Source organism: Macaca thibetana, chromosome 8, assembly GCF_024542745.1.
Source record: "Macaca thibetana thibetana isolate TM-01 chromosome 8, ASM2454274v1, whole genome shotgun sequence".
Taxonomy (NCBI): Eukaryota; Metazoa; Chordata; class Mammalia; order Primates; family Cercopithecidae; genus Macaca; species Macaca thibetana.
The window spans coordinates 101619571-101642859 of NC_065585.1; the positions used below are offsets into that span (position 1 = coordinate 101619571).

Below are 23289 nucleotides of genomic sequence, written 5' to 3' on the forward strand. Positions count from 1 at the left end.
ATTAGGGTGCCAGGAGGGCTCACTTAGGGACATTAGGGCACCCGGAAGGCTCACTTATGGACATTAGAGCACTAGGAGGGCTCACTTAGGGACATTAGGGCGCTGGGAGGGCTCACTTACGGAACATTAGGCTGCTGAGAGGGCTCACTTGGGGACAGTAGGGCTCGGAAAGAGCTCACTTAGGGATATTCGGGGCACCGAGAGGGCTCACTTGGGGACATTAGGGCACGGGGAGAGCTCACTTAGGGATATTAGGGTGCTGGGAGGGCTCACTTAGGACATCGGGGCACTGGGAGAGCTCACTTAGGGACATTAGGGTGCTGGGAGAGCTCACGTAGAGACATTAGGGGGCTGGGAGTGCTCACTTAGGGACATGAGAGCACTGGGAGAACACACATAAGGACATTATGGCGTGGGGAGGGCTCACTTAGGGACATTATGGCGTGGGGAGGGCTCACTTAGGGACATTAGCGTGCCGGGAGGGCTCATTTTGGTACATTAGGGCACTGGGAGGGTTCACTTAGGGATATTAGGGTGACGGGAGGTCTCACTTAGGGACATTGGGGCACTGGGGGGCTCATTTCTGGACATTAGGGCACCAGGAGGGCTCACTCAGGGACATTAGGGTGCCAGGAGGGCTCACTCAGGGACATTAGGGCACCGGGAGGGCTCACTTAGGACATCGGGGCACTGGGAGAGCTCACTTAGGGACATTAGGATGCTGGGAGAGCTCACATAGAGACATTAGGGGGCTGGGAGCACTCAGGGACATGAGGGCACTGGGAGAACTCAGGGACATTAGAGGGTGGGGAGGGCTCATTCAGGGACATTAGGGCATGGGGAGGGCTCACTCAGGAATATTAGGGTGCCAGGAGGGCTCATTTAGGGACATTAGGGCACTGGGAGGGCTCACTCAGGGACATAAGGGTGCCGAGAGGGCTCACTTAGGGACATAGGGCATGGGGATAACTCACTTAGGGACATTAGGGCACCAGGAGGGCTCATTTAGGGACATTAGGGCACAGGGAGGGCTCACTTAGGGACATTAGGGTGCTGGGAGGGCTCACTTAGGGACATAGGGCATGGGGATAACTCACTTAGGGACATTAGGGCACTGGGAAGGCTCATTTAGGGGCATTAGAGCATGGGGAGGACTCACTTAGGGACATTAGGGCACCGGGAGGACTCACTTAGGGGCATTAGAGCATGGGGAGGACTCACTTAGGGACATTAGGGCACTGGGAGGACTCACTTAGGGACATTAGGGCACTGGGAGGACTCAGGGACATTAGAGCATGGGGAGAACTCAGGGACATTAGGGCACCGGGAGGACTCACTTAGGGACATTAGAGCATGGGGAGGACTCACTTAGGGACATTAGGGCACTGGGAGGACTCACTTAGGGACATTAGAGCATGGGGAGGACTCACTTAGGGACATTAGGGCACCAGGAGGACTCACTTAGGGACATTAGAGCATGGGGAGGACTCACTTAGGGACATTAGGGCACTGGGAGAGCTCACTTAGGGACATTAGAGCGTGGGGAGGACTCACTTAGGGACATTAGGGCACCGGGAGGACTCAGGGACATTAGAGCATGGGGAGGACTCACTTAGGGACATTAGGGCACTGGGAGGACTCAGGGACATAGGGCATGGGGAGGACTCACTTAGGGACATTAGAGCTTGGGGAGGACTCACTTAGGGACATTAGGGCACCAGGAGGACTCACTTAGGATCATTAGGGTGTCGGGAGGGCTCACTTAGGGATGTTAGGGCACGGGGAGGGCTCACTTAGGGACATTAGAGCATGGGGAGAGCTCACTTAGGGACATTAGAGCGTGGGGAGGGCTCACTTAGGGACATTAGAGCATGGGGAGAGCTCACTTAGGGTCATTAGGGAGCCGGGAGGGCTCACTTAGGGACAGTAGGGTGCCAGGAGGGCTCACTTAGGACATCAAGGCACTGGGAGGGCTCGCTTAGGACATTGGGGTACTGGGAGAGCTCACTTACAGACATTAGGGTGCCTGGATTGCTCACTTAGGGATATTAGTGTGCCAGGAAGGCTCACTTGGGAACATTAGGGTGCCAGGACGGCTCATTCAGGGACATTAGGGCACTGGGAGGGCTCACTCAGGGACATAAGGGTGCACTTAGGTCCACTTAGGGACATAGGGCATGGGGATAACTCACTTAGGGACATTAGGACACTGGGAGGGCTCATTTAGGGGCATTAGGGCGTGGGGAGGGCTCACTTAGGGACATTAGGGTGCCAGGAGGGCTCACTTAGGGACATTAGAGCATGAGGAGGGCTCACTTAGGGACATTAGAGCATGAGGAGGGCTCACTTAGGGACATTAGGGCACTGGGATGACTCACTTAGGGACATAGGGTGTGGGGAGAACTCACTTAGGGACATTAGGGCACCGAGAGGACTCACTTAGGGATATTAGGGCACCGAGAGGACTCACTTAGGATCATTAGGGTGTCGGGAGGGCTCACTTAGGGACATAGGGTGTGGGGAGGACTCACTTAGGGACATTAGGGCACCAAGAGGACTCAGGATCATTAGGGTGTTGGGAGGACTCACTTAGGATCATTAGGGTGTCGGGAGGGCTCACTTAGGGACATTAGAGCATGGGGAGGACTCACTTAGGAACATTAGGGCACCAGGAGGACTCAGGATCATTAGGGTGTCGGGAGGGCTCACTTAGGGATGTTAGGGCACCGGGAGGACTCACTTACGGACATTAGAGTGTGGGGAGAGCTCACTTAGGGTCATTAGGGAGCTAGGAGGACTCACTTAGGGACAGTAGGGTGCCAGGAGGGCTCACTTAGGACATCAAGGCACCGGGAGGACTCACTTAGGGACATTAGAGCATGGGGAGGACTCACTTAGGAACATTAGGGCACCAGGAGTACTCACTTAGGATCATTAGGGTGTCGGGAGGGCTCACTTAGGGACGTTAGGGCATGGGGAGGACTCACTTAGGAACATTAGGGCACCAGGAGGACTCAGGATCATTAGGGTGTCGGGAGGGCTCACTTAGGGATGTTAGGGCACCGGGAGGACTCACTTATGGACATTAGAGCATGGGGAGAGCTCACTTAGGGTCATTAGGGAGCTGGGAGGGCTCACCTAGGGACAGTAGGGTGCCAGGAGGGCTCACTTAGGGCATCGAGGCACTGGAAGGGCTCACTTAGGACATTGGGGTACTGGGAGAGCTCACTTACGGACATTAGGGTGCCTGGATTGCTCACTTAGAGCCATTAGTGCATGGAAAGGGCTCACTTAGGGACATTAGGGCACCAGGACGGCTCACTTGGGGACATTAGGGGGCCGGGAGGGCCCACTTCAGGACATTAGGGCGATGGGAGGGCTCATTTAGGAACATTAGGGCACCCAGAGGGCTCACTTAGGGACATTAGGCTGCTGGGAGGGCTCACTTAGGGACATTAGGGCACTGGAAGTGCTCACTTAGGGACATTAGGGAGCTGGGAGGGCTCACTTAGGGACATCAGGGCACCAGAAGAGCTCACTTAGGGACATAACAGTACTAGGAGGGCTCACTTAGGGACATTAGGGTGCCAGGAGGGCTCACTTAGGGACATCAGGCTGCTGGGAGGACCCACTTAGGAACACTGGGGCACTGGGAGGGCTCAGTTAGGGCCATTAGGGCACTGGGAGGGCTCACTTAGAGCATCAGGGTGCTGGGAGAGCTCACTTAGGGACATCAGGGCACCGGGAGGGCTCACTTAGGGACATTAGGCTGCTGGGAGAACTCATGTAGGGACATTAGGGGGCTGGGAGGGCTCACTGAGGGACATGAGGGTACTGGGAGGGCTCACTTGAGGACATTAGGGCTCAAGGAGGGCTCACTTAGGGACATCAGGGGCTTGGAGGGCCCACTTAGGGACATCAGGGCGCCGGGAGGGCTCACTTAGGGATATTAGGACACGGAGAGGGCTCTTTTAGGAACACTGGGGCATGGGGAGGGCTTGCTTAGGGACGTGAGGGCACACAGAGGGCTCGTACAGGAGAGCAATGATGAGGCTGGGGGAGACGATGGGTCAGTGTGCTGCTGGAACTGGTGTTCTGAGCTCCTCTCCCTCTGCGTGCTTCTGGTTGAAGGCCATATTTAGTTGAAGACCATATTTAGAAGCACCAGTACCCAGGGAAGTTATTTGTGTGCAGTCACACAGCCTGCATGTGATGGAGCTGAGAATGGCGCCCTCCCCACTTATCCCCTTTGAAGGAGGAGCTGGTGGGCTTATCTGGGGCAGGACAGAGCTTTCAGCTGTAGAGCAGTGGGTCTCTCCTCCCCAAGCTTCCTGGGCTGAGAAGACCCCCCCACCCTCCGTGCTGCAGCAGAAAAGCAGCGTCAGCAGGTCAGGAGAAGGGGGTGCATTTCCCAGACACTGCGAGTCTGCAGCCGAGGGCAGGCTCACCTTGGAGCTCTCATCGTCCCATCTGGGCCAGGGCCTACACTACGCCCCTCTGCTGAGTGCAGGGAAGGATGCCAAGGCAAGCCAGGCCCTTGCGGTTACAGAAAGAGATGAGACAGACATGAGGTGGGGCTCACGTTGTCCTCCTGGGCTAGCACAGGAAGCAGATGACAGAGGAATCCCCTTTCCTTCAGGTCACCTGGCTTGCTAAGTTTTCCCTAAAGAAAGGACACGGTTCTTGTGCCCCCAGGCAGCTGTTCCAGGCCCCCACCCCAAGGAGCTCAGGACTGGCCAGGTAAAGGAAAGCTATTCTCGTGTCCTTTCCCCACCTGTGTGACCCCTCAGTCCCACCCTGAGGCCCAGGCTGGTAGGGTCATTCCACAGGATCCGTTCAGCGTAGCCCCAGTGCCCTAACAGGAAGGGAAAGGAAGTAGTTTGGAAGTTGAGACAGCAAAGATTCAATTTTTTTTCCTACACAAATCCTTGGATTCATGGGGAGGATTGAACAGATGGAGCTTAAGCCGGTGTGAAGTGAAATAGTGGCCTTCCTGGGAGAGAGGCACCTTCCTGGGACGGCCGTTCCTTCAACAAGCATTTATTGAGCACCTGCGGGGGCTGAATGCTGGCCCCTGCATTATCCAGCATTGCTAACTGGGAACATGAACGCCTGGGCTCTAGGCCTATTGTGTCACTTCCTGGCGCTGTGACCTTGGTCAGCCTTCTAATGGGGACAGATGAATTTCATCCACTCACTCAACAGTATTTATTGAGTGCCTACTGTGTGCCAGGCACCTATAAAGAGTGCCTGGGTGCCAGCATCGAATGAAACAGAAAAAAGTCTCTACCTGCAAGAAGCGTAGTTCTAGCAGGGAAACTAATAAGAAACAAGATAAAGTAAATAAAATTAGAAGTCATTAAAACAGAAATTCTAGATAATATGTGCTAAAAAGAAAAATCAAGCAGAGAAGGAGGACAGGAGGTAGGAGTGTGTGTGGAAAGAAGGCCAGCTGGAATTACAGATGGGCGGCCAGGGGAGGCCTGCATGAGTGCCAGCTGACAGACTTCAAGGAATTGAGGGTGAGCGTGAGGACATCTCAGGGAGGAGGCCCCATAGAAGGCCTAGCCCTGTGAAGGAGACCGTGCCTGGCACGTGCCCTAACAGAGTAACCAAGCCCATGAAGCTAGGGAGGGGAGGGTGAGCAGGGTAAGCTGTACCTGCCTTGAGAGGAGGCTGGCGCAACCTGGCAGAGAAGCAGGAGGTGCGTCGGGAGGAAAGGGCCGTGGGCTTATGGGCTGGAACGGCAGCGGTGGCCGTGCTGAGAGGTGGGTGGGTGCAGGACATATTTCCGAAGCATCTGCTGGCAAATACAATGTGAGGTAAGAGAGGAAGAGAGGGGTCAAGGAGGGCAGTGATGTCCTCGACCTGCCCGCTGCAAGGATGAAGATACCTGGGATGGCAGCAGGGATGGGGTGGGACAGGCTAGGGGAGAAGATTCTGAGTGTGGATTGGATCTCACTGTCCTGGAGATGCTGAGTAGAGATCCAAAGTAGACCTGTGAGCCAGACCCATCTCTACAAAATTTTTTAAATAGCTGGACGTGGTGGCATGTGCCTGCAGCCCCAGCTGCTCAAGTGGCTGAGGCGGGAGGATGGCTTGAGCCCAGGAGTGCAGAGCTGCAGTGAGCTGTGATTGTACCACTGCACTCCAGCCTGGGAGACAGAGTGAAGCACTGTCTCAGAAAACAACAAAGCAGAGATGTGGAGGAGGCAGCGGGATGCACACAGCTGTAGTTCGAGGAGGAGAGCTGAGCTGGAGACACACATCCAGGCACGCTGAGCATAGAGATGGGCTTTGGAACCATAGGATAAACAAGCTTGCTTAGGAAGCGGATGTGGACAATGGTGAGGTCTGAGAACTGAATCCCAGGGCGCTCCAATGTTCAGAAGTCAGGAAAGTTATGAGGAATCAGCAGAGGACACGGAGCAACAGTGGCCAGAGAGGAAGGGGGGACACCAGGCCAGCACCTTCCAAGAGCCACGGGAGAATATGTCTCGAGGGGGAGAGAATGACCACCTTGTCAGATGAGGACTGCTGAATGGGAAGGGCCCAGAAAGCAGAAGGAGGTGGTGGCAGAGTTTGAGGATGTGGGATGAGAGTGGAGGCCCCAGTGTTTGGACCATTAGGGTGAGCCAAGTGCCCTGGGAGCCCCAAGGGCGAGCCGTTCACCCACAGCGAGGGACCAGTGGCCTTTCCACCTGGACAGCATTAGATGGGCCACGTGTACCCCTCTGAACCACAGCAGTGAGGTGGGCAGTGTGCTCACGTGCTCCTGACCTTTGGGGGGATAAGAGGACAGTCCGTGTCCTTGATGAGCCAGAGCTCTGGAGGGGGAGAGTGTCTAAAAGGAGTGAGACTGCTGGGTGACCAGGTGTCGTTTCTCTCTCCCCGGCCGGCCATCTGCTGCCTCCCCTGGACCCCAGACTGCAGGACTGGGATCCAGACGGCTCCATTGTCTCATACCTGCAAGATGCTGCACAAGGTTCCTGGCGAGAGGAGGTCACGCAAGACCCACACTTATTCCAGAGAACGAGCACCACGACCGAAGGGCTAGAGCCCAGTGGATCTCAGGAGTCTGAGAACGTCCTGGTGTCTGTAAGCGAGCACACGCGGACAGAACAGCCCGAGGCTGAGAGCTCCCAGGCCGATAGGGACCAGAGGCAGCAAGGTCAAGGAGAGCAGGTGCAGGAGGCCAGGAACACCTTCACCCAGGTGGTGCAGGTAAGAGCCTGAGGGGAGCTGCATGCTGCTATTCCTTCCCAGCAGCGGAAGGGACCGGGACTCCAGGGCTGCCTCTCAGACACTCAAGCCCTGAGCTAAGCATATCTCCTTCCTTTAACACTTGTGGTGGTGCTTCCCTTTCTCTAGAAGTCAAGGGTAAGGCCTGCCTTTCTGCCTCCCGGATCCCTGCTAAGGTGCCTGTACCCATTGGGCAGCTGCTGATCAGAGTGGCTGAGCAACTTGCTCAAGACCACAGTTTCAGAAGTGGGCTCTGAGCTAGGTCTGGCTGACTCCAAAGTTGTGGCTTTTGTTGGTTTTCTTGTTCCGTCTCGTTTTAGAAAGGGCTAGGAACCCAGCACTGGGCGTCGGGCTTACTCTCCTCCTACAGTGTCCTGTGTGATGTGCCCAAGGTGCTCTCTTTCCAGCACCTCAGGGTCCTCATTGGTAAAGGAGGGAGTGATTGGAATGTCGCTGAAGTTACTTGGCTCTGGAATTCTGTGGCTATTCAGGTGGACTCTGGATGGCGGTCACCAAGTAGAAGAGGGGCTCTGGGATAGAGAGGTTTCCTCTCCTGCTCCTGATTTCCCGGGCCTCTCCCTCTCCCGGCCCTCCCTCTCCCGGCCCTCCCTCCTTTCTTCCACTTCTCTGGACTCCCTTTGAGTTTGCTGAACTTAATTTTGTTTGATTCATTCCCCCCTCCCCATTCCCAGGCTCCATGATGATCTACTTGTGGCCAATCTTGTTTCATCTGCACCCCCACTTTCTCCCGCTGACCTATTATTTGGAAGCACATCCTGGCCATCATATTAATGGGTGTCTTTTCCATTTGTGTTCTTATAAAACATGCACCGCTGTTCTCCACATTTGCGTGTTTAGTGTGTACATGAACGACATGTTCTGTCTCTTCCTGTTTTCAGGCCTCATCCAGGCATGGTGCTTCCTCCTCTCCTTCCTCTCTTTCTTTCCTTCTCTCCCTTCTTTTCTACCTGAACCTCAGACTCCAGGACTAGGGTGGCTCTGGAAGGAAGACCCTGAGCTGCCGGCCATAGAACTGCTAGGAATTCAGTCAGGTTTTATTTAGAATGCTCCCCTGCCAAGTATGTGCCCCAGGCGGGGCCAGCACCTGTGTGCACTCCTCACCACAGGTGGCCCGTGCATTTCTTCCATCAGGCCCTCCTGGGCACCTAGTTCTCCTGCTCCCAGAGCACACATGATCTTAACTGGGTCTCTTCTCCTGAATCCCTGGGGAAAGAGAAAGACGCCTATAGCACTTTTTCCCACTGCCTCTCTGCAGTCAGCCTTTGGTGGGGGGAGCTAGAAGGGCCTTCTAGATCACACATCCAACCCCCTCAATTATAAACGAGGGCACTGCAGACCAGAGGAGCCAAGGGCTTTCTCCAGAGTCACACAGTGGACCAATGTCAGGGACCAGGAGGGTCAGATCCCTCAGTTCCCAAGCCCTACATCCTCACGTCCAGCATGCACGTGCAAGGCCAGCATGCCCAGCCCAGAACTGGAGACGCTGATAGGAGGGCCCGGCAGGCTGCTGCCGGTGCCTGTCTCACAGGCCCCAAGGGCTGATAAGGAGACCCTTGAAGGTGACTGATGGTTTGCAAAGCACCCGCTTATTAGTATTTCCACTGGACCTCTGAAAACAGTGACAGGGAGATAGAGAGATTGCTTGTAACTTGGGACTTGGGAGGTGGCCTGAAATGACTGTGACCCAGCTGATTTCCCTGAGGACTTAGGAGGAAATATCTGAAGTTGGACTCTTCTTGACTGGGCCAAAACCAGATGTTTCCCCATGCCTGGCTTCTTTGCACATACTTTTCCCCATGCTTTCTTGTTGAAATGAGGAGCATTGTGGAGTGAAAGGCATTTGGAATGTGACTCCTCCGTTTACTTCCTCCTCTACCTAGGCAGAATACTTTACTTCTGTTTCCTTTGTGTAAAACGGGAAGACAATAGAACCTCCTTGGTTAGGCTTGTGGTAAGGTGTCTCTGAATTAACGTGAAATCCACAAAGAACCATGCACTATCACAAGCATTTGCCATTATTATTCATAGTGTTAGCATTCAAAAGCGGCATGATTGTCCCAGCAGCCTTGAGGGAGAGGAGTGGGGAGAGCACTTTAATCCCTGCTTCACAGATAAGGAAACTGAGGCACAGAGAAGGTACCCAGCCTTCCCAAGACCCCACAGTAGGTGAGTTGCGGGGTCAGTCTGCTGTGTCCCGGATCTGTGTTCTTTCTGCCATGCTGCATTGCCACTCAGAGAGGAACAACCTGATCTAGAAAGTGAAATTTTTTCCAGCCACAGCTGCTGCGGCTGCATTTGTGAATCAGCTCTGTAAACACGAGTTAATATGCGTGGTTCCTGTTCAGTGGGCGTTGATAGCCCAGCCCTGGAAGAGCCTTTAAGGACAGGCCTTAAATAGACACACCAGCTCCACGCTTCAGTTTCGGGAGGCTGTGCCCCGTAAAGGAAGGGTGCAAGGGCCTGCGAGCTGATAAGAATTACAGACTGGCTTCCAGGTGGCCCCACCACCTGTGCTGGGCCCCTGCTGGGCTGACTTGACTGTCCGCGAGCCCATCACTCACCCTTTTGGGGCAATTTTTGAAACAGACAAGTGTTCAGGGTATTAGCTGGTCTCATCCCTACCATGCTGGGGAACATCATTCAGATCACTGCAGTAGCAGCCCAAGGAGACACACAAGTAGCTGGTTTCTCGGGCCATATTATTTTCTGAAAGTAAGAAACTTTCCGTGGGCAGAACTCTTTCTAGTTCCCATGGGGACGGGCAGGATAGGCAAGAGGCCGAGCCCCCACTTCCAGCTCTCTGGACAGGGCGGGGCAGGGCGGGGTTAGGCAGCAGTGGGTGTCACTCACACAGTGACTTTCACTTGTGCTTTCAGTGCTCAGGACATGGGCACCTGCCAGCTTCCTTCTAGCCCGGTTGGACAGCTCCAGCAGCTGGTTTGGGGAGCTAAAATTGTAGGAGCGTGATGTCACCCAGGCCACTAAGGGCAGAGCCTGGCTGCTGGGCAGAAGGGCACTTGGGCTGGGCTGCTTCAGCCGAGAGGGCCATTCGGTGTCCTACCCAGAGAGAGAGAAACAGTGAGAGACGAAGAGAGCAAACCCGAGAGATAGGGAGGGGGAATGCAAGGGGTCCCTGGGGGATTCAGGAGTCCCAGTGGAGAATGAGAGGTGGGCCACCCGTGGCGGTCTGGCCCCTGGCTGCTCTGGTCCCCGGAGGACCGGGCTGGTGAGGAGGTGAGGATGTGGACTTTCGTCACCCAGCTCCTGGTCACACTGGTGCTGCTGAGTTTCTTCCTGGTCAGCTGTCAGAACGTGATGCACATTGTCAGGGGGTCCCTGTGCTTCGTGCTGAAGCACATCCACCAGGAGCTGGACAAGGAGCTGGGGGAGAGCGAGGGCGTCAGTGACGACGAGGAGACCATCTCCACCAGGGTGGTCCGGCGGCGGGTCTTCCTGAAGGTAACCGCCTGGCAGGAGGCCGGCGGGGCTGGCGGTGTGGGCGCCGGAGGCCAGGGCTGAGGGGACACTGCTGTGGGGAGCTCCGGACCGAGAGTTGGGAGACACTGGAAGAAAAGGACCAGGAGGTCCCCCCGGGATCAGGTTGTGTATGGGAGCCAGAGTGTGTATGGTGCCCACCAGAACCTGCCCTCTGGTGCCCAGTGCGTTGTGACAGTGACATTAAACACTCAGCTTTGGGTCTCAGGAGGCTGTGCTCGTCCTGTTTCCTTCTTTGTTTCTTTCCTCTTTCTCTCTTTTCTCTCTCTTCTCTTCTCTTTTTTCTTTTGTTTTTAAAGGTGAAGTCTTGCTCTTTAGTCCAGGCCGGAGTGCAGTGGCATGGTCATGGCTCACTGTAACCTGGGCTCACTGTAAATTCCTGGGCTCGAGTGATCCTCCCACCTCAGCCTTCTGAGTAGCTGGGACTACAGGCACACACCACCATGCCTGGCTATTTTTAAAAATTTTCCGTAGAGACGGGGGCTCACTATGTTGCCCAGGTTGGTCTTGAACTCCTGGACTCAAGTGGTCCTCTGGCCTTGGCCTCCCAAAGTGCTGGGATTGCAGGCATGTGCCACCATGGGATTGCACCTGGATTGTCCTGTTTCTGTCACCAACTGGCTCTGGGATTTCGGGCAAGTCACATTCTGGGTGATGCTGCCTGTCGAAGGGCTTTTCTATATTGCAAAGTGCTGTAAAAATAGGAAACAGGTGCCTCACTTCCTCTCTCAGGGCCTCCTCCGTCAGACTTGCATAATTGCCCCCATTTTGCCGGTTCCCAGGGGGTGTTGTGAGGGCCGAGTGCACAATTGCAAGCTTGGGCTGTTCATCTTCAGGCCTCCCAGACCCTCAGGGGCGTCGCCCACGCCCTGGGAGCCCTGGCGTGGCTCCCGCTGCATGCTGAGCCGGAGTTTCCTGCTGGGGGAGTTATTGGGCCATGGCTATTTTGGCTGCTGCTGTTTCATTTCCTCTTCCTCCCAGACTCCCACTCACCAATCTTGCATTTTCTCCTCTTCTCTAATTCCAGGGGAATGAGTTTCAGAATATTCCAGGGGAGCAGGTGACAGAGGAACAGTTCACGGATGAGCAGGGCAACATTGTCACCAAGAAGGTGGGTGTAGAGTGTTGTTCCCCTCTGTGCTGGGGACAGGCAGGTGGGCTAGAAGCTAAAAGGCGGTAGAAGCCAGCAGCTTCTCCCTGCTGCCCTCACAGCAGGTGAGCACGGCCAGGCTGGCTGCCCCTGTGCCCAGGAGGGATGGAGGGCCCAGGAGCTGGGAGCTTTGGTCATCTGCAGTCCAGACACGGTGTCCTCACAACTGCTTTGTCTGAGTCAACCTGAATAGCTTCTGCTGCTCCCTTCCAGAAGGGCCGGCCCCAAGGAAATATCCCAGACCTAGTCCCATGATACCTAACCCTGAAAACAGCTGTTAAACAAGCAGTTTGAGCATCCCAGGCCTACCATGGGCCTCCTTAAATAAAATGGATGTGGGCAGGTGTGTCGGCTCACACCTGTGATCCCAGCACTTTGGGAGGCCAAGGCAGGAGGATCGCTTGAGCCCAGGCATTTAGATGAGCCTGGGCAATATGGCAAGACTTCATCTCTAAAAAATTTTTAAAAAAGGAAGAAAGAAATACACACACACACACACAAAGTTAGCCAGGCATGGTGGCGCATGCCTGTAGTCACAGCTATTCAGGAAGCTGAGGCAGGAGGATCACTTAAACCCAGCAGTTCAAGGCTGCATAAGCTTTGATTGAGCCACTGTACTCCAGCTCCAGCCTAGGTGACAGAGTGAGACCCCGTCACCATAATTAAATAATTTAAAGGAAGTGAAAACGCATTGGATTGGTAGCAGATATTAATTCAGAGACATGATCTTGCCTGTCAAGTATGGGGCACGGTGCTAGCTATGGGTAAAAGAGAGGAGGAGCCAAGGCAGGGTCTCGAATGTGCTTCTGCTGGGGTGCAGCTCGCATCACCTTGGAGCGAGGCTGCTTGTGTGTCTGTCTTTCCTCCTGCACTGTGAGCTGCTTGCTGGCAGGGACCGTGTCTGGCTGATGTTTCATCTCCCACTCAGACCACATGGCAGGTACAGAGTAAAGGGTTTGAATATTTGGACAGGTGAATACGGGAGTGGGTGGGCGAAAAAGAGATGCCCTCTGCCCTTAGGCGCCTGGGAGTAGAATGGGGAAGAGCGCAAACTTCCATCCATACCAAAAAGCAAAACAGAAGGCTGTGGGCTCAAGGGGGAGGTCACACCCAGTCACACCTTGGTCATGGAATGGCACTGCCAAGGCCCCTTCAGGGCTGTCTGGCAGAGGGTTTTCCGTAAAGCGATGGGGCAAAGGCTGTCCCTCTTCTTGGCCTCTCAAGGAGGGGCTCCTAGGACAAAGGCTACCTCCCCCACTCGGAGCTCATTCCTGGGACCTGCTCTTGAGGGCTTGACCAGCGTTTTTTGTTTTTGTTTTTGTTTTTGTTTTTTTTATACAGAGTGTTGCTCTGTCGACCAGGCTGGAGTGCAGTGGTGTGGTCTAAGCTCACTGCAACCTCCACCCACCAGGTTCAAGTGATTCTCCTGCCACAGACTCCTGAGTAGCTGGGATTACAGGTGCCTGCCACCGCACCCGGCTAATTTTTGTCTTTTTAGTAGAGACAGGGTTTCACCATGTTGGCCAGGCTGGTTTCAAGCTCCTGACCTCAGATGATCTGCCCATCAGCCTCCCAAAGTGCTGGGATTACAGACATGAGCCCCCGTGCCCGGCCTGACCAGCCCTTTCCTCCTTCCCTTCCTCTCCCAGATCATTCGCAAGGTGGTTCGGCAGATAGACTTGTCCAGCGCCGACGCTGCCCAGGAGCACGAGGAGGTGACTGTCACAGGGCCCCTGGAGGATCCCAGTGAGCTGGAGGTCGATATTGATTCCTTTATGAAACATGCCAAGGTACTGAGGCTCCCGCGGCCCTGGGGGACCCAGCGCCATCACTGCCGCCTCGCTCTGCCCATCTTGCCGGGCCATCTGCGTGACACCTCCCTCCACTCACCTCTTCATGAGCTCCCTCCAGTCTCCCTTCTCCCCTGTGGGCAGTGTGTCTGCCGCCTCCGTGTAGCCTCCTTTCAATTTTCTGCCTGTGTTCTGCCCATCTTTGCCATCTATCCTGCTTTCTGTCTCTGCTGCTGTCTGCAGGTGGAGCTGAGAGGGAGTGGCCTACAACCGGACCTGATAGAGGGCAGGAAAGGGGCGCAGATAGTGAAGCGGGCCAGCCTGAAAAGGGGGAAACAGTGACCCCGAGCCGCTCTCCTTGGAGTAGCCTCTCGGGAGGTAACGCAGCCCTTCTCATCCCCTCTGCATGGCCTGTTCTTTGGTGGAGTGGCTGCTCCCTGTCTCACCCGATCCCCTCCCAGCCACCCCAGCATGATGTGGGACAAACAACTTGCGGCTATGTCTCGAGGCAGAGATTCTCGCTTCCCAGCCCTACTAACAGCAGCTCTGAGCCCCAGCTTCCTCATCAAGGAAACAGAGTTAATAACATCCACTTAACAGGGACCGCACGGTTTTGTAAGAATGCCTTTTGGGCCGGGCACAGTGGCTCATATCTGTAATCCCAGCATTTTGTGAGGTCGGGGCGAGAGGATTGCTTGAGGCCAGGAGTTCAAGACCAGCCTAGGCAACAGAGCAAGACCCCATCTCAAAAAAAAACAAAAAGCCAGAAAGAAAAAAATGCTCTTTGAAGAGTAAAAGCACTCTGTAAATCTAAGTGGTAATATTATCTTGGAAACCAAGCAATGGGGGTCTAGAAGGTGGTGGACAGGGCACTGGAGAGAACAGGAGAGTCTGTCTGGGCTGTGATGTTTCAACATAAGAGCTCCAAGACTGAGGACTGGACTGTCTCTTGAACCTGGAGCCCAGCTACAGTTCTGACCTGGCCAAGGCTTAGCTTCTCCTTGGTGTTTTGTGAAACATGTTGCTCCCTTGCTTTCTAGGAAAGGGCTGAGCTGACAGGCCTAAGGGGTGGACGACATGCTTTCTGCAAGTCAGGAGGCCGTCAGGGTTGGGGCCTGGGCCATGGTGCATGTGTGTGAGCACGGGGTAGTGTGGCCACGGAGCAGGGGCGTGCCGTGCCGTGCCGTGCCATGAGGGAGGGACATGAAGACGCTGCACGATCGCGACCGTCTCCAGCAGGTGTGTGCGGTGCTGGGGGCTTCAGTGGCCGGCTCTGATCTCCATCCTCCCTGGGGCATCCTGTACTGAGCTGCCCCGAGGCCCTTCATGCTGCCCAGCTCGGGGCAGCTCAGTACAGGATACCTCGGGGTGGGAGTCAGCAGGAGGTGAGGGGGCATGGTGGCCCCAGTGCAGCACTAACCGGGTCGTTACCATTCACACCCCAGGGCCTGACTCTGGGGCCGAGCAGCAAGGAGGCTCTGGCTTTCCGCTTTCGGCAAAAATCAGGGCCTGCTGCCTCCTGAGCCACCAAAAGTGCTGACTCTGGGCTTCCCGATATATCTCAGCACTTGGGCAAAAAAGAGGACTGGCAGATCCAGTTATAGGATAAAATTAGACCTGACATCTCAGCAGCTTAAGGAGGTCACCGTGTTAACCCCTGCACTGCCAGGGGTCCCACTAGGCTGCTGGTTTAGAAGACTCTGAGTAGCTGCTGTTGGGTCCTGGAAAGAACCCAAAGATGCAAATAATGTTTAAAAGCAGCAAACGGAAAGGAAGAGTACACTCTTCTGACTTGTTTTTCTTATGATAGCAGTGGCAGCTGTGGCTTTAGATTTCTGTTTGGCTCAGGTTCTATGGATGCTCCTGAGTGGGAGAGAGGCAGCCCAAAAGCCAAGCTAGGGGGAAGGAGGGAGCCTTGAATTTCATTTTAATTTGCTGTAAATGATCAGCAGTGTGGCTGAAGCCCCCACCCCAGGTGATTAAGGACCAGATCACACTAGCGTGGGTGTCAGAAACACGGAGCAGCCCGGCTCTGGGACAGCACTTTGCCCTCTGTCAGTGACAGGCACAGGGACAAGTGTGACAGTGGCGGCGGGGGAAGGGGGCGAGGAGGGGCGAGAGCAGTGGCGAGGGAGAGGTGGAGAAAAGCTCCTGCTGAAGTCCCAGAGGGTTAGGGGACAGCATTAAATGCCCTACCCTCCCAACCAGGGCTAAGGCTACAGAGAAGACGGTTGAGGGCCCGAAGGCTTTCTAATTTACTGCCCCCACCCCCGACAAGCATGTACAGTCGATCCTCATCATTCACCGATTTGGCATTTGCGAATTCGCCTACTCATTAACATTTATCTGTAGCCCCAAAGCTGACACTCACCGTGCTTTTGCTCATTCATGGGCATGCACACAGGGGCAAAAAGTTTGAGTCGCCCAACACATGCAGTCCCAGCTGAGGATGGACAAAGCCACACTCTGCCTCGGTGTTTCATACTATAAATAAGTGTCCTCCTCACAGCTTGTGTAGTGCCACATTTTTCGAATTTTTGGTTTCATTGTTTAGAATGGCCCCTGAGGGAAACGCTATCTGGTGTGAAGCGCAAGAAGGCTGCGATGTTCCTTAAGGAGAGAACGGACATCAGATAAGCTCTGCTCAGGGATGAGTTAGAGTGCCTGTGCTGGTGAAGTCAGTGTTAATGAGTCAACCCTATATATTACATAAGGTGTCTTGAAACAGAAACGCACCTAAGACAAAGTTATGTATTTATTCATCAGTTGACCAAAATATTGTGGTCAGAGGCTCGCGGGAGCCTAACCTTGTATTTCCCTTAGGAGCAGTGGTTCAGTATTCGCTAATTCCATGTTCACAGCGACTTATTTGTTTATTTATTTATATTTTGAGAGGGAGTCTTGCTCTGTTGCCCAGGCTGGAGTGCAGTGGCACTATCTTGGCTCACTGCAACCTCCATCTCCCAGGTTCAAGCAATCCTCCTGCCTCAGCCTCCTGAGTAGCCAGGATTACAGGCGTGTGCTACCACCCTTGGCTAATTTTTGTATTTTTAGTAGAGACAGGATTTCACCATGTTGGCCAGGCTGGTCTCGAGCTCCTCACCTCAAGCAACCCGCCCTCCTCAGCCTCCCAAAGCGCTGGGATTACAGGCATGAGCCGCTGCGTGTAGCCTCAAACAGTGACTAATTTATAGAACGGAGCTATTGCAAATGACTAGAATGGGCTGTATTTGTTTCAAAGAGTGAAAGCTGGAGCTTGTGTGTCTAGAATTAAGGCCTCTTCCTCCTGCTTCCAGGTTGTATGGCCTTAAGTCATGTAAAAGCCCTGAGCTTCAGTCTCCTCAAGGGAGGATGAAAATAGTCCCTTTCGATGTGTCACACTTCAAGAAAAAGGTTTCAAAATAATAATGGTAACTGTGAGCACTGATGTGAAGAGAGTAAGTAAGAACATATATGCCCTGGGACTCAAATAATTGCAGGTCTTGTTTGTAGTGTGACTCAGAGCAAGTCAAATGATCTCCCTAAGCCTCAGGTTCCTTAGCCATAAAATAGCAATAATGCCAGCATTTCCCTTGTAGGATGGTTATGATGGTTGCTGAGTTTATGTTTGTGAAAGGGCTGTCTAGGGCTGGGCATAGTGACTCATGCCTGTAATCCCAGCACTTTGGGAGGCTGAGGCAGGAGGACCACTTGAGATGAGCCTGGGCAATGTGGGAGGACCCTGTCTCTAAAAAAAATTTTTAAATTAGCTGGCCATGGTGGCATACACCTGTAGTTCCAGCCTCTTGGGAAGCTGAGGTGGGAGGATCGCTTGAGCCCAGGAGTTCAAGGCTGCAGTGAGCTACGATTGTACCACTGCAATCTAGCCTGGACAACAGAGCAAGATTCTGTCTCTAAATGAAATAAAAATAAAGAATGAAAGAGACTCTTTTCTAACCTTTTGAAAGGTGAGGGGACCCAGGAGAAGAGGTCAGAACAATGCAGGAGTCCTGAGCAGAGTGAGGTGACCTAGATCCTCATCCCACCCCTGTTCTTGCCACTGCACCTCCAGAGTCTCAGTTTACCAAGGGATGAAATGGGCAGTCATGCCAGCATGATCTCTGAGGTCTGAACTTTCTCTTCTGCTCAGTGCCTGGGCAGTAAAGTAGATGGGAGATCCTAGACTATCTTTCCTAGGCCGCACATTCCATGATGGTCTCTTATTTGAGGATTGCTTCCCCTTGGGGCAGGCACCGTGGGGAGCACCAGGAGGCTGTTCTTGCCCTCGGTGTTTCTAATCCAACCAGGGAAATATGCAGACATCAAAAAGCACAAACGGACAGAGACGGTAACATTGCTAGAGAGCCAAGTAATTGTTCACATTCATACAATGCTAAGCACCTATGTGTCTTGACTTTTTTAAACATCACACCTCTCTAATGGGTAGGTCCTATTACTGCCCTCATTTTACAGCAGAGAAAACTGAGTCACAGAGCGGGTACGGCACTTGACTGAGGTCAGGCAGCACGGGACTTGAACCCAGGTGGTCTGGCTCCAGAGTTCATGTTCTTACCCATTCGACTCTGCCATCTCCCGATCAGAAAAGGCAGCCTCTTTTTTTTTTTTTTTTTTTTTTTGTATTTTGTATTTTTACAAAATACAAAAGGGAGAGCTTCCAGAGTGGAGAGGGGTCTGCTCCAAGGATCAGGAAAGTTTTGTGGGGTGGAAATGTTGAGGGCGGCAGGCAGAACCTCTGCAGAAAGGAGAGTGGAAGGCAGCCTTGACAGGAGAAGCGTGACCAAAGGCAGAGAACAGGAGGGTAGAGCATGTTCAGAGGCTTAGAGGAGACAGTCAGGCCTGACTGATGTGATGGCCCGGCAGTGATGAAAGCATCTTTCCTCTACGGTGACAGCACTGTCCACCGACTGCGGCAGCGGTTCCCGGTTTTACAGTTCTACAGCAGCCCCTGGCAAGGAACCCGGCACCACCCTCCCATCCCTGGGGAACCACCCAAGAGCTGAGCTCTCCCTGCTCCCTTCCAACACTCCTCCCCAACACCTTCACCTGGAGAACCCAAGACAGCTCCATGTCTGGGGATGGCGCCACCTGGGGATGAGCTCCTGCCCCCCTGTGTCACTTCCTGCCCTGCCCAAGAGATTGTCACCTTCTCCCTATTGAAGCATCCTCCTTTCCCCAGTGGTCCCAGGGTCCCTGCAGATAGAACATGAGTGGCTGGTCTTGAAAACATGGAGTTTTCACCCCAGGTTGGAGGCTGGAGGCCCCATGGGAACAGGAGAGTTTTCTCACTGCGAATCCCAGGCTGAAGAATGTAGGCTTAGCTCCTCCAACAAATCTGCTCTTCTCCAGACTAGGACTCAATACAGGAGGAGGAGAGGAGGATGCATCTGCTTTTCAGAGATCTTGTCCATCTGAGGGGAATGGGGAGAGCAGCCAGAGGCAGCAGTCAGGAAGAGCTGTGGACCAGAGCTGAAGGGGAGCTGTCACCCTTGAAGCATGAGCTCCCAAAGCCAGGGAGCCTGTCCGCACCATCCCTGGGTCCCCAAGGCTGGCGCATGGCAGACATCAGTGCATGTTGGCAGAGCTGAACTGAGAAAGTGAAGGTGTCACCTAGCCTCACCTAACCCCTTCTTGGCACAAGCCCTGGCTCAAGAAAAATGGCCCTTCCTAAGTACAAGGATCTGCTGGGGGGATGTCTCCCCAGGTGACCACATAGGCACAGGGGCCTCTGCTCCTCTCCCAGGACATGGAGCACAGCACTGTCCTTGGCCCATACAGTGAGGCATCCTGGAGCGCTCGAGCACTCAGAAGGAATTCATGAGGCCTATGTGGCGGCTCTGAGGAACAGCCTCTGCATAAGGAGCAAGAGAAGGAGGGCAGCATCTCAGGAGGTTGGGCCTGCAAGAGCAGCACCCTCTGCACGTCGCCTTGCCTGGGGAGACTGTTTTTCCTGAGTCAGATTCGGCCTGAGCTGCCAGCACAAAACTCTGTGTGTAGGGTTTTTGCTGGACGTTGCCCTTTTGCATTCTAAGTGACCGCTTCTCTCTTTGTGTCTCCCAGGATCACACCTCGACACCCAACCCCTGAACCCCACACACTCTGCCATGCACACAGGAGGAGAGCTGGACCTGAGGGCCACCGCAGCGGTGCACACGTTCCTCTGGGCTGACGGCATGACCTCTGTAAGGGACTCCCGCTAGTCCCCTCTTCGCATGAATGACTGACTGTAGACGCATGACCTCCAGGCTTCAATCCTGCCTCTTGCAATGACAGCTGATCTGTCGGAACCAGGACACAAAAGGAGCAAGAAGCGGGGAGAGAGAGGGATAGAAAACAGGCGCGGGAGAGCGTGTGAACGCAAAAGTGAATGAGGGCTTTTTGTGGCTGGGGATGGGTTTTGGTTTTTGGGGGTTTTTTTAGTTGTTTTGACTTTGTACAGGGTACTTTTTCCCGACCTCATCTGTCAGAAATCCATGTGGGCTTCCTGGAAAGAAAAAAAAGAAAGAAAGAAAGAAAGAAAACTAGGCATGAAATCAGTTTAGCCACCTTAATCTTAAGCCATGTCCTCATCTGCCCACCCTCCCCAACCCAACCTACACACCTCCATTCCACTTGTGACACCCCCTCCACTCCCTGGTGACGCTCCTGCCAGATCGCTCTACATGACATTCAGGACACACACACACACACACACACACACACACCCCACTCGCCTCCACTGAATCTACACACAGATTTTACTGTGACTTCTGAAGCTGTATAGACTCTGCTGTGGATAAACTGGAATTTTTTATGTTGTCTCTCTCTCTCTCTCTCTCTGCCAATTTCAGTACAAGTCATCTTCCAACGGAAAATCATTACCTTGAGAGTGCATTCGGGGTTCCTTGTGTTAGGGACTTAAGAATCTGAGGCGAGGACTCCCAGGCTTACCTGTAGGGCTCAAAGGGAGCCAGGACCCCATCTGAAAGGGTCTCCTCTCTCAGTCGGGGGACGGGCCGGTGGCTGACCCAGGATTGCACCAGCATGTCCATAGAGAAGAGATTTTCTATATCTTCAAGCACTATATCATAGTCCGTGTTCAAAGTGTAAACTGTACAGTAATCAGCCTTGTGTATATGAAAAACAATAAATACTATGCAAACCAATAGAAACATTTAGCAGTATGTACAGAGCCTGACAGCACAGCTCCTGAGGACTTCTGTGGCTTCAGGAGAAGGAGCTGTGGCCTGCCTTTCAGTGAAAGAGGAAGGAAAGGAATAGGGCTAGTGAATGTATCTGCCAGTTCTTAGAAGTCAGGACCACCCAAGGTCTCCCAGAGTGAACTTGGTGCTCTAAGTCCAGGCAGCCTGCAGGCTGGGGGCCCTGGGTGCAGGTGCCAGGCTCGAGGCTGTTCCCTGTCTGCCTCGGTGCCTCCCCTCTGCCCAGCCCCTGTGGCCTCTTGGAGAGGCCAGCCAGGGAGCTCCCTGGATCGCATGACCAGTGGTAGCAGAGTTGGTGGCAGAGAGCCTGGACGCCAAGAGGCCGGGGCCAGGCTCTGGGTCAGGGCAGAAAGGAGACAGCTGGCAGTTCCTCGCCTCGGTGCCATCAGGGAGGAGCCTTAAGTTCCACTAGAGCCTCCGGCCCAGGGAGGCCCCAATCAGCACAATCCCTGCCCGCCCTCGCGGCGGGCGTCCCCAGGGCCAGGAGAGAGAGACAGGGCTGGCTCCTCTCGACCCCGGAGCCGCGGTGTGGACGGCCTGGCCCCGTCCGCCCCGCCGCTCTGCGGGAGTGTCCTCGGGACACACTTAAATCTTCCAAGTAGCACAGAAGCCCCCTCCACGTCAGAGGCCCCCTGGCCGCGGGGCCTGTGAGCGGAGAGGGGCCCTGCCTCCCCCACAAGTCCGCTCCGATGCACCCAGGGCCGAGCAGGCCCCGGGGCGGCCGAGGCACCTTGTCTGCCGGGGGCGGGGCTGCTTTTGCTTCCTTAGAGGGGCGGGCAGGGAGAGGAAGCTCTAGCTCCGGGCCTCAGTTTCCCCGAGGCTGCCTCTGAAGAGCTGCAGGGCGAGCCTGGACGGCTGCCGTCGCCGCCAGAAGCCACCCTGGCCCGGCCTCCAGGGCGCAGAGGCGCCCCCATTCTTCCCCCCATCCCGGGGGCCACGGCAGGGCGGTCGCGCAGCGCTGCTGGGACCGATTCGATGACGGCCCAAGGAAGCTGGGCGCAGGGCTCGCCTCCCCCGCCTCGATCCTGCACCTTCCTCTCCCAGGTCGCCGCTGCAGCCAACCCAGTAGCCCCCTTAGCGCCCCCGCGGGCCCCGCGGCTCCAGGCTCCGCTTTGGCACCTCTGCTCCGGCTGGCATGGCTGCACGCTCCGGCTGCTAGTAGGAGCCCTTAGGGGAGGAGTTTGGGGTCTCCACACGATGCCTAGAGAATGCTGCAGTCTGCACATTAGACGCTTTTTAGAAGTTTTGAAATTACCTTGATTTTTTTAATTGTTATGAAAATGGATCTTTTCTTGACTCTCCCACATGCTCTGTTATGGGAGAGAATCCCCTACCCCACTCTGATGTATAGACCATTCTCCCTACACCAGCCGAACCAATGTCAAAATTAATAAAGAAATGGACTAATGGCACAGGGCTCTATCTCTCCTTCCCGCTCGTCTTTAGGGGGTAAGGGGTGCTGAGGCCAGCCTAAAGCCTGGGTTGGGATGTGAAGGAATCTATGGGTGGGGCTCAGGTCCCAGAGAGCCTGCCAATGCGCAGTCCTCCCAGAAGCCTGGACAATCCCTTAATCAGGACCCCTGACCTGGGAGAGGCCTCCAGAGAGGTGGCAGAGTAGATTTCTATTCCACCTGATGGCTCCCATGGGATGGGGAGAAGCTGGGGGTCGGGGGAGGGGGCACCACAACTCACCAAGATTCTTGGCCAGGCCCCCAGCTGGCATGCACTGAGGGTGCTCCCCAGCATTTCCTAGGAAGGCATCTGGCCCCAGTACTCAATGCCATTCAAAGTTCAAGAACTTTTTCTTGCTGTAGGGAAAAAATTGCCCTGTTTCTAACTAGTCGCTAACACTTCCTGCAAGGCTGGTCGCCAAGCTGACCTCAGTTTCCTCATCTGTCTAATGGAAGAATGGGTTAGGTGGTTGCTAAAGTCTCTTCAGTTTCTCATCCTAGGGGTGCCAGACACCAATGCCTTTGTCAGGCTTGGCATCTGTAATCCCAGCACTTTGGGAGGCCGAGACGGGCGGATCACTAGGTCAGGAGATCGAGACCATCCTGGCTAACACGGTGAAACCCCGTCTCTACTAAAAAATACAAAAAACTAGCCGGGCGAGGTGGCGGGCGCCTGTAGTCCCAGCTACTCAGGAGGCTGAGACAGGAGAATGGCCCGAACCCGGGAGGCGGAGCTTGCGGTGAGCTGAGATCCGGCCACTGCACTCCAGCCTGGGCGACAGAGCGAGACTCCGTCTCAAAAAAAAAAAAAAAAAAAAAAAAAAAAAAAAAAAAAAAGAATCAAATCATTGGCTGTGGCTTTCCTGCCACATAAATTCCCCATCATGAGGGGGTGATGGAGTCACAATCCCAAGGCCCCTGGAGCACCCAGTCCCACCCCGCTC

The 23289-nt window shown here is 54.5% G+C and overlaps 1 protein-coding gene across 13 annotated transcripts in view; it reads left to right on the forward strand.

Annotated features, from left to right (window-relative positions):
* Nucleotides 1-22311, forward strand: part of ANK1 (ankyrin 1) — a 246193-nt gene extending 223882 nt beyond the window's left edge. For 4 of the 13 annotated variants that reach the window (XM_050800354.1, XM_050800355.1, XM_050800362.1 and 1 more), the window contains exons 40-44: nt 6927-7224; nt 11786-11869; nt 13558-13698; nt 13942-14076; nt 19756-22311. In XM_050800354.1, the coding sequence (XP_050656311.1) occupies nt 6927-7224; nt 11786-11869; nt 13558-13698; nt 13942-14040 (622 nt within the window). In that variant the 3' untranslated portion in view covers nt 14041-14076; nt 19756-22311. Of the gene's footprint in view, nt 1-6926; nt 7225-8760; nt 10723-11785; nt 11870-13557; nt 13699-13941; nt 14077-19755 lie in introns of those variants that run through there. The other 9 variants (XM_050800357.1, XM_050800363.1, XM_050800359.1 and 6 more) reach the window with 7 other exon arrangements.
* Nucleotides 22312-23289: the final 978 nt, after the last annotated feature.